This window comes from Mustela lutreola, chromosome 11, assembly GCF_030435805.1.
Source record: "Mustela lutreola isolate mMusLut2 chromosome 11, mMusLut2.pri, whole genome shotgun sequence".
Classification (NCBI taxonomy): Eukaryota; Metazoa; Chordata; class Mammalia; order Carnivora; family Mustelidae; genus Mustela; species Mustela lutreola.
The window spans coordinates 21,211,300-21,227,019 of record NC_081300.1 but is presented as its reverse complement, the minus strand read 5'-3'; the positions used below and the strand labels follow the sequence as shown (position 1 = coordinate 21,227,019).

General features: G+C 36.8%; 1 protein-coding gene across 1 annotated transcript in view; it reads left to right on the top strand.

Annotated features, from left to right (window-relative positions):
• Positions 1 to 15,720, top strand: part of DCC (DCC netrin 1 receptor) — a 769,602-nt gene that overhangs the window by 679,305 nt on the left and 74,577 nt on the right. The window contains exon 21 of the mRNA XM_059139941.1: positions 5,681 to 5,746. Coding sequence (XP_058995924.1) covers positions 5,681 to 5,746 — 66 coding nt within the window. The remainder of the gene's footprint in view (positions 1 to 5,680; positions 5,747 to 15,720) is intronic.

Below are 15,720 nucleotides of genomic sequence, written 5' to 3'. Positions count from 1 at the left end.
CCAAATACATTCCCATTCTCAAATTTTACTGCTCTTAGACTTGCCACAGGTGACAAATATAAGGAGATATTGTGACGGAAGGAAGGCAAAAAGGATTTGTTGAGCACCAATATATGGCAGGCATGTTAGCTTCTCGTACATATGAAGTAGTAACATTCTAGTTTCTTTCAGTCATTGAGCTTTCTTTCATATTTACTTGAAAGCATGTGTTCAGGAGAGCACATTAATTCTTTTCCATTAATATATACTTGAAATATCCTAGGTATGAGTTATGATCTCACTCTCTGGTTTTTAGATATCCTGATGCCTTTGTTCAAAGTCAGCAATATCATCAACCTTGTGATAAATTGATCTCTTAGACATTTTCTCAGCCTCTGAAAAATCATCTGCTTCAAAATAGATCTCCATATGATCTGTGTATTGGACCATAAAACTGTATTCAGGTGTCATTAATAGATATCCTTTATCCACTCGTACACAGGACACAAAATCAATTCAGTTTCCATCATTATCACCAGAATTATTTTCACAGAAGCTATTCTAAGATCAAGAAGATACCTCAGTGTTCTGCATCCTTGAGAGAATGTATATTGAACATTTGTTAGATTGACCAATCTGTTCATTCGATTTAGATTACGGACCATAGGTTTTTCTCAGGATTGATTGTGTGGGTACCATTCCAGAGGACCCTTCTTATCCTCCCTCAGGGAAGAGAGATTAAAGAATAAATCAGAACTACCACATCCAGTTTTCTTCATGTCCTCTGCACATTAATTTTCTATTAACTCTTCCCTGAACTTGTGAATATCTATTCAAAAAAACAAAACAAAAAAAACAGACTCTAGAAATCCCAGTTAAATTAATCCTTGTTAGGTGCTGATAAATATTTTTACCATGGATTCTCCATCTGTCCATGACTGCTAAAAGTAGGGACTTAATGTAAACATTAATGTTTCATTTTATACAAACACACACACAGACACACATCACAATAAAGACATAAAAACAATATTTCAAGTGATATGTAAGAAAAAGAACATAGTGGGCACCTGGGTGGCTCAGTGGGTTAAGCCGCTGCCTTCGGCTCAGGTTATGATCTCAGGGTCCTGGGATCGAGTCCCACATCGGGCTCTCTGCTCAGCAGTGGGCCTGCTTCCCTTCCTCTCTCCTACTGTGATCTCTCTCTGTCAAATAAATAAATAAAATATTAAAAAAAAAAAAAGAAAAAGAACATAGAAAATAACTTGTATAATAATTGTAACATAGACTCTTGTTCACATTAATAATATATCATTGAGCATTGTAATTCACATTAGTCACTCATCAAGCCTTGAGAACACAGTATACCGTCACTTTGGTAAACACCAAGGAATATCATAATGAACACACTTCTTACAGGAGGTCATATTACCTCTGCCCACTTTTCCCCTCAATCCAGGAAGTATATGGTAGGGAAATCATGGAGACTTTAACTTTTGTTCAAGGGAGCATATGTCTCTTGCCAAAAAAAAAAAAAAAAAAGTTGAAAAGAAGTCTCCTTCTGAGATCTATCCTTTATTGTTGGAAGAAAATATAAAAGTTTACTTTTTAAATGGCTTCATACTTTATAATACTGTAAAAATGCAAATAAGAGGAGGAACATGAAATTTCTGGTTTGGACTTACCTAATAGGTACCCATATAAAAGAAATTTAGAAATATATAAATATTTTTTAATAATTCTTAAAATAGTCATATACTTCCTCTTTCCAAAGTTAACCATGGGCTCATTTGTTTTATTGTTCTTTCTGAAAGTACCATTTCCTGGCTTCAAAACCTAAGGAAAAGTAAAAAACATCTGTTTTAATTATCAAAAATGACCTGGGTGAAATGAAATTACCTGGATAAAATACCTAGTTGGTTTTATGATATATGAATTTATTACTTTTTAGTATCTTGATTCCTTTCCTCCCCCTCATTTCTATTACAAAGAAAATATAGTTAGAGATTAACACAAGATTTTCTGCAGAATATAATAGTTTATTCATAAAAATATATCCTGATTACTGTGTCACATAAAGTCATGATACTACTAATTATATAAAAAAGAAAACATGCCCATTTCCAATTTTTTTGAAACATGTTGAGCTTTATTTCAATACAAGAAAGCTGGTATACATTGAAATGTATTACATTAGTTTTACAAATGTTATATGTAAATATCATATATTTATTGTGAATTTTCTATTTCAAAAAATGTTAGAGATTTAATGTAGTATGCAAAAATAATCAGGAGCTTTAATTTAGGTAGAAGACACGAGGCTGAAAATAATACATTATTTTTATTTGCAAGTAGTTCTTTCAACAATACTAGACAAATTTTTAAATGATTATTTTAATAATTTAATAATTTAATAATTAGTACTAATTATTAGTAATAATAATAACTAATTATTATTACTAATAATTAGTACTAATTATTAAATTAGTACTATTAAATTATTATTATTATTAATATTTATTTTAATATTTTAATAATGATTTTCTAATAAAAGATGGGTTAACTTGTCCTTAAATCTTTAAAGTCAAGACAAATTAAAAACCATCTGCAGCTGGTTTTAATCCTATGTAGAATCGGGATCGAGTGAACCTACTTGCTCTGTTACGGCAGGATCCTCACTTACTACGTGTTTTTCTATTACCACTTCCTTGAGGATCTAGGACTGCTCCTTGCATTTAGCAGGCCCTTAATAAACTTTGAATGAATTATTACCAGTTTTATGCTCCACTAATAAAACAAAGACCTCTGGGATCAGACAATACTTTATACTTTTGCGTCAACTGACTTTCCATCTTGCAGAATCACATTCATCTTCTGTTTCCCTAGATCAGTGCTTATGAAATTAACCAAGTTAATTAAACACATTCGGTATTTGATCCACATCAAAAAGCCCTTAAAAATACTGTGAAGTGCAAGCAATGATACTCCGTGCCTTTTTTGGTCTTCAGTGTCCCTCATGTGACAACTTTGTGGTTCTGGCAATGGGACAGTCTTTTTTTTTTTTTTTTTTTTTGGTCTGTTTTAGCTTGTTATTTTCCTCACAAAGGAAGCTTTTCTGTAAGTTAAAAGACATATTTTAGAGAATAGAAACGTACCAGGACACCAAGTTAAAATTTTATTCTCGCATCCTTAGATGAAGAGATCCCCAGACTCCCCAATATCCCAGAAATGAGTTTTGTGTTTCCTTACTGAAGTGGTGCAGGGACTCTAAATTACCATAAATCCAATCTTGCTTGCTGATGATATCAAGTTTCTTTAAAGTACTTTCTGTTGGGTTTGTTAAGAGTTACTTAATTTTCTTTTGTAGTATCAATCTAATTATAACCAACAAAAAGTTAAGCAATGTCAATACACTAGATTGTGTGGGTAGAATGTTCAAGTTTTAAGCTGCCCTCTCTTCTGTAGAAAGCATTTCCAGAATTCCTTTATCTGGCATAGAGCTCTAACCATCCGACATCTGATTTTCTCCTACCTATTGAAATTCACAGTGTAATCAATAGCCTCGCTAAATCCAGGGGGAACCCTACTCATAGAATTTTATGTCTGGGTAATATATGGATGTGCTTGTGGGCTTGTTTTTGCATCTTACTACAAACTAGCTGGGAGATGGAGAAACTTCATTAAAAAGACATTTGTCAGAATGCTAGAGGAAAAGGAAAATCCTCCACAGACTATTTACCTAATTTCCAGCCAATACAGGATTTCTCCCACCAGGAATCATTTATTGCTTTACTGGCCTAAGTGATGGGACTGTTAGCATCTCTTTTGGCTGACTGCTTTGCAATCTAGCTACTTTCAGATGTGAGAAAAGCTATCTTAATATTCATACAGAACTTCTGTCTCACTTCATTTCTTCCAGCATTGATCTTACAGTGTCCCGTGGGCAAAGCTTATTCTCTGTTCATTGAAACCCCAAATGTGTCAGAGTCACACAAGTAAGGTATCTGGGAAAAGGCTTGTCCACAGTTTAGTAGGTCCACCAAAATGTTCACATTTGCTGCTTATTTCATTTGCTTCTCTCCTGCCTTTTTCCATGGGAAGCCTCCATCCTAATACCTGCTTTATAAACCCACAGTCACTGGCCAGCAGATTTTAAATTTATCAATTTATGCTGAAAACAGAAGATGATATGATTAGATTAATGTATGCATTGCTTGTTGGAAGCTTGACATCCTAACTTCAGCTCTGGCTTGCTAGGAGAAGAATTTCTAGAATTCTGAACGAATGGCCTGTTAACAAGATTTAAGTTGTTCACTCACAACAGTTTTGCAAATAAAATGACATCTTGGGAAAGTGTTAGTGAGAGGCGTGTTTGGGATGCCAAACAATGTCACAAAAGCAGGACTTGAAAGCCTTAAAGAGGAAGAAAAATAAGGACACCTAGGGGCCTCAGTCAGTTAAGCATCTGCCTTTGGCTCAGGTCATGATCCCTGAGTTCTGGGATGGAGCCCCTCCCTCCCGACCCAGTGATCCCTGCATGGAGCCCTACATTGGGCTCTGCACTCAGTGGCGGAATGTGCTTGAGATTCTCTTTCCCTCTACCCCTCCCACTTGGGCTCTCTCTCTCTCTCTAAAACAAATGAAAATCTCAAAAAAAAAAAAAAGAAGAAGAAGAAGAAGAAGAAAATCTATGCATGTGAGCAAACAACCTGTGTTATTGTGGCTGACTGCCTCAGTTGGCTCCCTCTACCTCATCATACTGGTAGTAACTGCTTGCGGAGAGAACTCTCCAAAGTGAATAAATGGAATATTAGCTGTATTCTTGTATGTGTTTGCATATAAATTCAACTCCCAAATGTGTTCCTATAATTGTCAGCCTAACAGATATTCTAGAATTCAAAATCTAACAAAATAATTATAGGTCTACAAATGTGCCAATAGAAAAAGGTATTACCTGTAGTGAATCACCGTTAATTAAACTTGGATCATGATACAATTCTGGTTATTTCCTGGCTCTGTGCTCTTAAAGACTGCTTTTACAACTGTTGCACACCTACTGGAAAGCAGTCTTTCCAGTAATGTGATACTAAAGAAGCCTTCTTCCTTCCCTGCTGTGTTTGTAAGAAATATTCAGAACAGGTATGTGTGTGGTGCCGTAACCCCATTCTTTACTCCCGATCTAATATCTCATTCCCAGACACCTGTTTGCCACATACCACAAGGACTGCTCAAAACCCATATATAAGACAAAATGTGCTGTAGAGTAATAATGCCAATTTGCCACAAAGTCACGTCAGATGGATGGACCTCTTACAGAATGAAAGGCGTGGGGGGGCTCTACCTCTCTAGGGGCCATGACCAGCACCTTTTCTGTTCTGAGATGACCAGGAAAACTGGGGATACTTTTTGCAAGAAGGTTGGGGGAAAAAAAAAAAAAGAGGGCAGACGACATTTCAGAGAGGAATTGAATTTAGCTTGTTTAAAAGAGTCTCTATTCATGACAGATTTTTGTCACACACAGAAAATAACATTTTCTCACAAAGTGTACTGGAATTAATATTCTGAGCCTTTCTCTGTGCTGGCCACAACACCTTGATCAATTGTTTGTGTGTTTTAAAATATTTATTATTTCTGTCTGTTTTCTCTCACAGTGCTTTCACGCTCTGTATCCCTAACATTCTTGTGTTTTCCCGACAAACAGGTCGTCATGGAGATGGAGGTTATTGGCCAGTTGATACTAATTTGATTGATAGAAGCACTCTCAATGGTAAGTCTATCAATTAGGTTCTATTGAATTAGTTATATTAATTAAATGGTTAATTCTAGAGTGTCTGAGGCGATTTTTTTTTCAACTACTGAAAGTGTTCAGAGCCCCAGACCTAGGGTTTTAGTGGGGATAATAGAAATGTGAAATTATTAGCAAACCTGTAGCATATCTTGCCAGCAGACAGTGCCAGTGAGAGTCAACAAGTGTACAAAACAGAATCAGTTAGAAAAGCTTAGAAAAATCACTTTTGTAAGTGATGAGGGGTTGTTAACAATTTAATATTTAGATTTTAAAGTGTTATATGTACTTAAAATGTTTCCAAAAATTTAATATTATTAGAGAAAGGTGATATCTAAGGTAGTTTGAAATAAACCCATCAGCTTCCTAAAATGAAGTCGCTGGAACCTTTTGCCTAGAGAGTTTACTCTCCAGAATCCTCTGGCGCCTTATTGCTAATTTTTCTTTACACTGCCAACATTAAACATTTCTGGGTGCCTGGGTGGCTCAGTGGGTTAAAGCCTCTGCCTTTAGCTAAGGTCATGATCCCAGGATCCGGGGATCAAACTTCACATTGGGCTCTCGGCTCAGCAGGGAGCCTGCTTCCTCCTCTTTCTGCCTGCCTCTCTGTCTACTTGTGATCTCTGTCTGTCAAATAAATAAATAAAATCTTTAAAAAAATTATTTCTGTTCGCTCTAATGGATCACTCACATGCTTTGGGTTTGAGCAGACAGAGGTAATCTCTTAACTGCATAGAAGTAGCTTGTTGGTGTTGGAGCTGTCTTCTAGGACCTTGTCCTCAGTTTTGCTGACATGGAAACTGTGGGAGAATGGAATAATACTAGCCAAACTCCCACAGGACTGATGTATAAACACTAAATTCCTTTTATAAAAAGCTTTTATAGGTTTTTATAAAATTGTTCCAGTTGCTGTTGTTTGGTATGGTTTACTATAAATATATTCCATATATTAAAAATACAAATATGAACACTGTATATCCATCAACAAGATTAAGATATTAAATAGTCAACTTACAATTGAGATCTCTTACAATTGATATATGTCTGACTTATCACATGCTTGCCACCATGTCCTCCATTCCTCATTGAGGTAACCACTCTCCTAAATGTTCTATTTTATACACAGTTGTCACCTTATAGAAATGGCATCATACTATATGTATTTGTTGCAACTTGTATTCCTCTTTAATTTTGTTTTTAAGATTTATCCATATGTTTACAAATACCTCTCTTTCATTTATCTTTACTGCTGTATACTGTTTTATTTTATGAAAATAACACAATAGATGTATATAACCATTTTAGCAGGATTTCATGAGAAATTTGATTACTGGATAGATAAATATTCATTTGGGTGGTCTCCTATTAAAAAATCCATATGGGAAGCCAAAACTGCAATCTAAAAATTGCTTGCTGGGTGAGAAACTAGAATAAGGGGGTGAGTTACATGATTATTTCCTATTCTGGGCTATGATAACTTAATACATCTATTTCCCCAAAGAGGATATATGTGTCTGTGGAGTAGACCAGATGCCCAGATAAAGACTCAGTGCCCCCTCCTCTGGCCAGTGGTGGACTCAGGGACATATTTTTACCTCTTACCTCTTCTTTTGTAATTGCTACACACACCCTCTTCCAGTAATAATGCATTTACTTGACCACACAAGTATAATTTCTTACATTTAAGCTTCTTCAGTATATTCCAATCAGACCTATCTAAAGTTATATCCAGGAAGCTCCTTCCAGAGTACTACAATCCTCGCCACTATTGTCTTGCACACAGATCCTTTTCCCTCATTAAGCAACACTATTGTCTCCTATAGGTATTTCAGGTTTAGACACCTGGTATAGCTAGTACCTGGCCCTGGTAGTTTCCAGACTCTCATACACACAAGGGACACTTTGGGGAGCTCACAACAAAAAGATGAGAGGAGGGATATGTTGGGACTGAAAACAGACCAAAGACATGCTCCTTAAATAGGTTTAGATAATGGTGGCTCCCTTCCCAAAAGCATGCAGGTTTTATCATCTCATTATTTTGCCTCAAATTTTAAGCCTCAACAATATGCCAAACTCACTTCACGCATTCAAGCAGTCAGTTAAGAATGGCTACGAAGCCCTCACTGCATCCAGGGAGCGCACTACGAGCTAAACCCGTATACTGAAAGCTAGACCCCCACAGGAGAGACAAACGAAGGAGAATTACCCAGGACCAGGCAGAGAAATACACTCCGGGAAGATGAAAGAAAGTGAAACAAATCCCAGGCATGTGAGGGAGGGTAAAGAAGGTTCTTATGGAAATTGGGTGGGAAAACAGCATTGTAGTGGGTTTTGCCCTGAGATCGGGATGTTCTAGGTTTAGAGTCCATGCCAGTAATTAACATCATCTTCTTTCATTTTATCCTGCAGAGCTGATGTTCAGATGCTGTTCTCTAGAGAGTTTCAAACTGGAATTCATCCATAGCTAAGGGCATAACTATACTGGCATAAGATGGTGTTGTTTTTTTGTTTTTAAAGATTTTATTTATTTATTTGACAGAGAGAAATCACAAGTAGTCAGAGAGGCAGGCAGAGAGAGAGAGAGAGAAGCAGGCTCCCTGCTGAGCAGAGAGCCCGATGCGGGACTCGATCCCAGGACCCTGAGATCATGATCTGAGCCGAAGGCAGCGGCTTAACCCACTGAGCCACCCAGGCGCCCAAGATGGTGTTTTTTTGAAGAGACAGAGTGCCAGGAAATTAGGAGAGAGCCAGAATGGTTAACTGAGCAGAAACGGTTGTCCCTTCACAGTTCCTGCTCTCTGCTCAGACATGGTCATGTGTGTCAAAGGTACAGTCGGTGCAAGCCTCAGACAGAGAGCCATGTGTTCTCTTAAACTGCATGTCCTGAAGAGCTTTCATTTTGGATAAAACTGCCAAATTTAGCAACTCAAAATAGAGGAGGCCCGTGAAAATTTCAGTCATTTGTAATTGCCTCTAAATAAAGGGAAATGTTGCAAAGAGTTCCTATCTCAGTGTATATATGCATCTCAAGGTACATACAAACAGGCAACTAGAAATACTTGAAACTTAACAGAGCCTCCTAAATTCTTAATTACTAAATCTAGCAGTCCTCATCTTGGATCAAGTTTCAAAGTGTGATATTAACTATTTGAACTTCATGTTCAAACTAAAGGGAGGTTTCTGAAAAGAAACCCCGCACCACGATGGACACAAACAGGTAAGTCAACAAGAACTTTACAGAGGAGTCAGACCTCAAATGAAGAGAATGGCAGTGACAGTAATTAAGGGAAATGCATGTCATTGCTTTTTTTTTTTTTTTTGCCATTGAAGCTTCCTCGTGAGAAAGATAATTGCAGTTAAATTGAGTCTGATATATGTTATCTCACCAGAGAAAGTCATGGAGATAAAATAGAGGAATGACAGCCAGTGACTTTGAACTAGTTTAGATAGATTATTGTCATCACCCCTTCGCACTTTTCGGCATCACTTAATGACGTTTTAGATATTTCCTGTTAAATGAATGGGATGAACAAAGCACCTGAATCATTTTAGAGCCCTTACTGGAATAACAAATTGTTACAAGCTACTGGACTAATTAAGGTGAATTGATAACCTCTGAGAGACATGGGCAATGGAGGGCAAAGTTCATCTGTTTCCCATTCTGTTTGGCTAACCCATAAATGATGGTAAATATGTCATTTAACTTTAGCTCAGGTTATTGCAAGCCAATCAGCTAAGGCATCTTAGAAACCCTACCTTCCTAATTAAAGTTCTGCTAATGTCTTAAGCCTTAGGAAGGGGGTATAATTTCTAAATTAATGTGCAAATGAAACCTTGACTGATAAAACACTGACCCCACCCAACCGAGTCTGCATCAACAAAAGTATTTTAAAATCTGAGTTTTTGAACCTCAAAACCACGAAAAATTTCATATAGCTCCTTTTAGAGTGACGTTATTATTAAGTTTTCCTGTCTCTCCCTACACTTCCTGGAATTTATCCTTCAAAGAATTATAATAGAATAATGGCTTATTGTCAGGATACTCAAGCTAGTTGCAAATAAATTTAGACCTCACTAATCACTTACTCTCTCTTACAGAATGCCACTCTTTTAAAAATGCACTCTTGGAATTCAAGTAAAGAAAAACAAAGCAATAGTTCATGTTTACTCTTGTAGTTGGAAGCCCTTAATTAAATTGAGGGAACTGAAGAGGCATCCTAAATTTCTTGTTGATGGCAGGTAGAATCAAAGCTAATATGTACTGATATGCTCGTATTTTACTTTTATGGTGCATTCAATTTTATGGTCCACATTCTTAAAGCAGGAAAATCTTCAACTTCTAAAAATGTGATTTTGTGGTTTATATTTGTATGAATAAGAAAAACAGTGACAATTCCTTCAACCCTGCTTTTCTCATTGGGGAAGATAAATCACCAATTTCTTTTCGTCAGTGGCTCTGTCTGTAATTTGTTAAATTAGTAATTTTAGCTAAGAGGTCTAGGATTCCTCAAAATAAGTTGCTATATTGATCTCAACCTTTAGATACCAAATTAAGTTTGATAGGCATTGATGCTTTGGTAAAATATTGTTAAAAAGTCGATATTATTAATCAATTTTTAAATATTCAGAGTCATATTAGGTGCCCTTAAAACATGACTTACTCTGTGTGCTTAGGAGAAAAAATAATTATTTTCTCCCTACTTTTGAAAAATTTTGTTTTACTATTTTCAGAACTTAATAACATTTTAACTAAATAAAGTCTGCACTAAAGCTCTTCCATATTTGCATGAATTGATAATTCTGAGATTGGCAAGCTATTATAAGATATTGAGCAGACAACTTAATGTTAAGAGAAAGGTCCAGAAATAAAACTTCATGTTGTTTCCCTGATAGGAAGTCATTGGAGTCTTCCAGGTTCTCAAGCTCTAGTCTACACATGGCTCTGCCTACCTACCAAACAACCATTATCTATGGCAAATGATTTTAAGGATCCCAGACTAATCCCAAGTCCCAGGTTCTAGAATGACTTTTTTTTTAATTTTTTTTATTTCTTTTCAGCGTAACAGAATTCATTGTTTTTGCACCACACCCAGTGCTCCATGCAATGCGTGCCCTCCATAATACCCACCACCTGGCTCCCCCCACCTCCCACCCCTCGCCCCTTCTCGAATGACTCTGCCAGGAATTAAGACTGTAGGAATCAAGTCACTTAAAGTTTTGGGATCTCAATTTTTCATCTGAACCTAGAAGGTGTTAAGCTAAATCAGGGTTTCTCAACTTCAGAACTATTGCCGTTTGAGACTGGACAAGTATTTGTCATGGGGCCCATCCTAGGTAACGTAGGATTCCTGGACTTTACACACTAGATACAAGGCGTATTTCCCCTCTACCATGTTGTAAGAACCAAAAATGTCTCTAAACTTTGCCAAACTTCCCCTTGGGGAGCAAAATCTCCCCAGTTAAAAACCACGGATATCCCCCAAAGGTTGTTTCAAGGTAAACAGGTCCCATGAGAAGCTCTGAGGAAGAAAAAAAAAAAAAAATGTCCTTTGTCAAATGAGGATTAGGAACCTGGCTGGGCCACTCATGTCTCTTTTGCCAATTCCCCCTCTTCTACCTGAACACTAGAGGTATCGGTCTTGAAAAAGCATGTCTGCTGACTCCGCACTTGATTCGGTGACCTCATCTACGCCGCTCTCTGTGCCAGCTCCCAAATTTACATTCCTAACACGGACCTTCTAGCTGTCTCCTTATAATGTAGCATCAGATCTCAACCCCAACATAGTCAAGACTGAGCTCTTGTTCTTCTCCCACTGGTCTTTCTCCCTCTCCCTCACCTCAGACACAGGACTATGGCTCAAGTCTGTACCTGACGCTTCCTTTTTTAACTCTGCCACCTGCAGTCTGCTTTGTTCGTCCACTTTCAGACTGTGTTGTGTGTCCGTCTGCTTTCCTTGACTGCCTGGCCAGCACCTCAGTGGAAGCTGTATTACTGTCTCTCTCCTGGAGAACATTAACATCATCTTGGCTGGTCTCTCCCTTGTTTCTCTTTCCAGCCTCATTTTGTGCCAGTTCCCTTTGGCTCCCAGTGTTCCAGACACGTGATCTGCTCTCAGTTCCCCTGTAAAGAAATAGGTGCTAACTCCTAGGGTACTCCATGATTCTGCCTAAATGTTACTTTTATAGTGAGGTCTTTCATTATGACCTCCCTCCTCCTACAAGGACTATTATGGTTTCATATTACATCTTTCTTTTGAACTCTACTGTTTTTAAAAAATGCCAATTATGGTCGTAATTTTATATGTATTTACTTCATGATTTGTTTAATCTTTTCCAGAAAGTCGTAACCTCCATGAGGTCAAAACAATCATGCCTCTTTTTGAGAGGCTTGTGGGGGGTGGGAGCAATCACAGTGTTCTGATTTGATATTTACTACTTGTATTCCTCAGATGAGACAAACCTAGGATTCTCCTACTCTGCCGCCATCCCACAATGTTCTACTTTGGAAACTATTCTCAAACCACATAATATACAAGAAGATAATGATGTGTAAAGTATTAGGAAATAATATAAGCATGGCCCTATAAATACTTCCTAATGGTTCTGTAGCCTGGCTATGCTCCCTCTCTGTTCTTCCAGAAAAACAGCTCAGAAAAGGAGCTTTCACAGCTCCCTTCTAACAGTTATGGGTTGATCCCAGATGAGACGTAACCTGACATTCTACTCCCGTCACGTGATCCAGACAAGGTACATGTTTCAAGAATAGAAGAGATAGGCCACTTAATATATATTGATTTTTTTTTCCTTTTCTGGTCTCACCAATTAGACAGACTTATGGCTATATCACAACTATGTGTGCCTCTTACAGTTTCCTTTCTGCCTTCTTGAATACTTGAATGAATTCTGTCCCCATAAGCCCCTCAGCTTTACTGAGGTATCATAGATAAATAACATTGCCTAAGTTTAAGGTATACAGTGTGTTAATTTGATAGACTTTTATATGTAAAAACAATCACCACCATAGCTTTAGCTGACAACCCCATCCCATTACATAATTACCGTTTATTTGTTGTAGTAAGAAAATTTAGTATCTACACTCTGAGCAACTTGCAAGTATACAGCACAGTATTATTAACTGTAATCACCATGATGTACATTGTAGCCCCAGAATTTATTCTTCTGGTAACTGGAAATTTATACCCTTTGATCAATACCTCCTCATTTCCCCCAAACCCATCTCGTTAGCTACCATTTTACTCTGTTTCTAAGAGTTCAGTTTTTTCAGATTCCAAATACAAGTGATGTCATAAAGAGTATTTATCTTTCTCTGATTTATTTCATTAGCATAGTGCCCTTAAGGTCCACCAGTGTTTTGATCATAGCATCATGTCCCCAGCACCTAACTGGTCTTCAACATATTTTTCTAGAATAATTGGATATACTCTTTACCATCCCTGCCCTGTCTCTTCTGGCAATCCACAGTTCACATTAGCATGTTCAAAATTCTGAGATTTTAGAAAAAAAATATGTTTTTCAACTAAATTGACCAAGGAACTTCCTCCCCACCTCATAATGCTGATTAATATTTCATTTTAGGGAACATTGGGCTAGATTATCTGTGAAATTTTTTCCAGCTGATTGACTATATCAATCAGCATCTTATTTCAGCAGGAGATGCTTTGAAATATTCAATGCCATAGGAATTTCTGTTCGAATTCAAAGACCTGTAAAATTATTGAGATGTATGTTGAGCTCAAAGTGTTCTAATAACAAAACTGTTATCAATGAAGACTGCAATTGTAGGAAAGAAGCCCAGTCCCCAGGCAATCATTGGATCTGTTCTCTCCCAAGTACTATAAAAATTAAAGACATTATTATTTCACAAAACCAATTTTCCAATTACTACTAAGACTTTAGGCCCATCGTTTTTACTGAATTTATTTGAAAAAAGATGAAACCTTTTATGGTAATCAAACATCATGAAAATAAAAACTGGATTGAATGCCCATGTGACTTTTAAACATTTATTTCTTTCCTTATCAATTTTAATGAGACACATCTAGGTCTTTGATGACTCAGACAATGGACATCCAAGCTATTTATGATAACACCAAGAAAAGATGTATTAAGACAGTGTATTTTTCTTTAATTTGGAAAGATCACATAGAATAAATTTATTGAATGACATAATATCTACTGAGGGCCAACTCTGGGCCAGGGCCTGTGGCCAGTGTGTTATATCCATCATCTCATGAAATAATCTCCGTGTTCTGGTGGATATTTGCAAATCTCTGAATTACATGCAGCTCCCCCTCTGAAGCCCCAAAGGTGCTAAGTGTTATCTGGCCTCTTCTGGACTCAGACTGTCATTCAGAACTCTTAAGGGTAGTGATCTAGTTTTGTGAGCTCTAAATTTTTTCCTAATTTGGAGCAGTCTTTGATGCATCCACATACATGGTTGATGGCCATTGCTTGCAGATTGCATATTTGTGAATTTACCTACTGCTAAAATTTATTTTTAGCCACCAAAATCAGTACCTGTAGAACTTCTATGGTCATCTGTGGACATGTGCAGAGCAGCCAAAAATTTAAGTAGCTCAGTAGTCACAGACTCAGCCAAATTGGAACAAGGGGAACCTCTGCCTTATTATTTCAGTTCTCATAGCATAAATAAGTGTCCTTTCTACCGTGTATTTAGTGTCAATTGTTCCTATTTTTGTTAGTTTTCTGGTGGAGGGAATCAGTGTTTAAAGTGGCCCTTATATGTAGTGATGAGGGGCTGCTCAGTGTTCCTACGTGCGAAAGGCCGTGTGATGTACCTTGTGGAGAAAATGTGTATGTTAATTAAGTGTCACTCAAGCATGAGCTGTCATGTTGTTTACTGTAAGTTCAATGTTAATGAATGTACATTCTATATTAAATAAAGTGTCTTTAAGCAGAAACACCCATAAAACAAGGTTATGCATTGACTGATAAAAATGTTGTAACCAGAGACTCCCAGGAACCTAACATTGAATTGCCTCCAGAAGCTATACTTAGTATTCCTTAATTCAGTGTTTACAGCAACTTTATAGAACAAATTACTACTAATAATGAGGGTCAACCGTATCAAAAGAGTCCTTTCCACTTGACTTTCTGAACTATGCACTTGATATCAAATATTCTGATTATTCAGGCTTTGAATTGAGATTGGGAAATTAATGAAAGATCCTGAATACCAAGTTTTAAACTGATGGGAGCTTTTATGAGGAAGTCATAAAGGCCTGGAGTCAAAGATTTATAATGGGAGTCCTCAAGATCCCTAACTCTCCGAGGCAAATGGCACCAATATAATCTCACTAATGTGCAGCAGAGTCCAGAGTCATTACTTTCTGACTTGAAATGTGGTGTCTTTCTGGGTGGAAAGGGAAAAAAATGAGTAGAAATTTGAAAAATTCTAGTTTACAAGGTTTTAAAAATGTTCGCAAGTTGTACTGCTCTGTAGGACTCAAACTAAGTTGGTCAGAAATGGTGAACTGTTAAATTTAAGTCATGCTAATAAAAACCCATGATATCTCCAACTGTCTTCATTGGAAGCTCTCACATAAAAGGTTAATTTATTCCAATCAATTAATTTATTAAGCACAGAAAGGGCATATTGAGATACTACAGTAAAATGACTTTTTAAACGGTAAGTAAAACTATGTTACAGAAAGTTCTGACCTTTCATTACTTACTTCATTCCTATGTAGTAAATGTAAGAATTACTTCAAGGAAATCATTTCTTTCACCTAGAAACAGAATCTTTTAACAGAAAGTGCTATTTAAACACTTTTGATGAGTTTCTCTCCAAAGATTCAAGTTCTATCAGAAGTGCTTAATATTTTTCCAATAATAATGACTCAGCAATAACTTAAATTTAGGTGACTATTGTTTCAAAAAAGCATTGATTCTTAAATAACTGTCAAAAGATAATG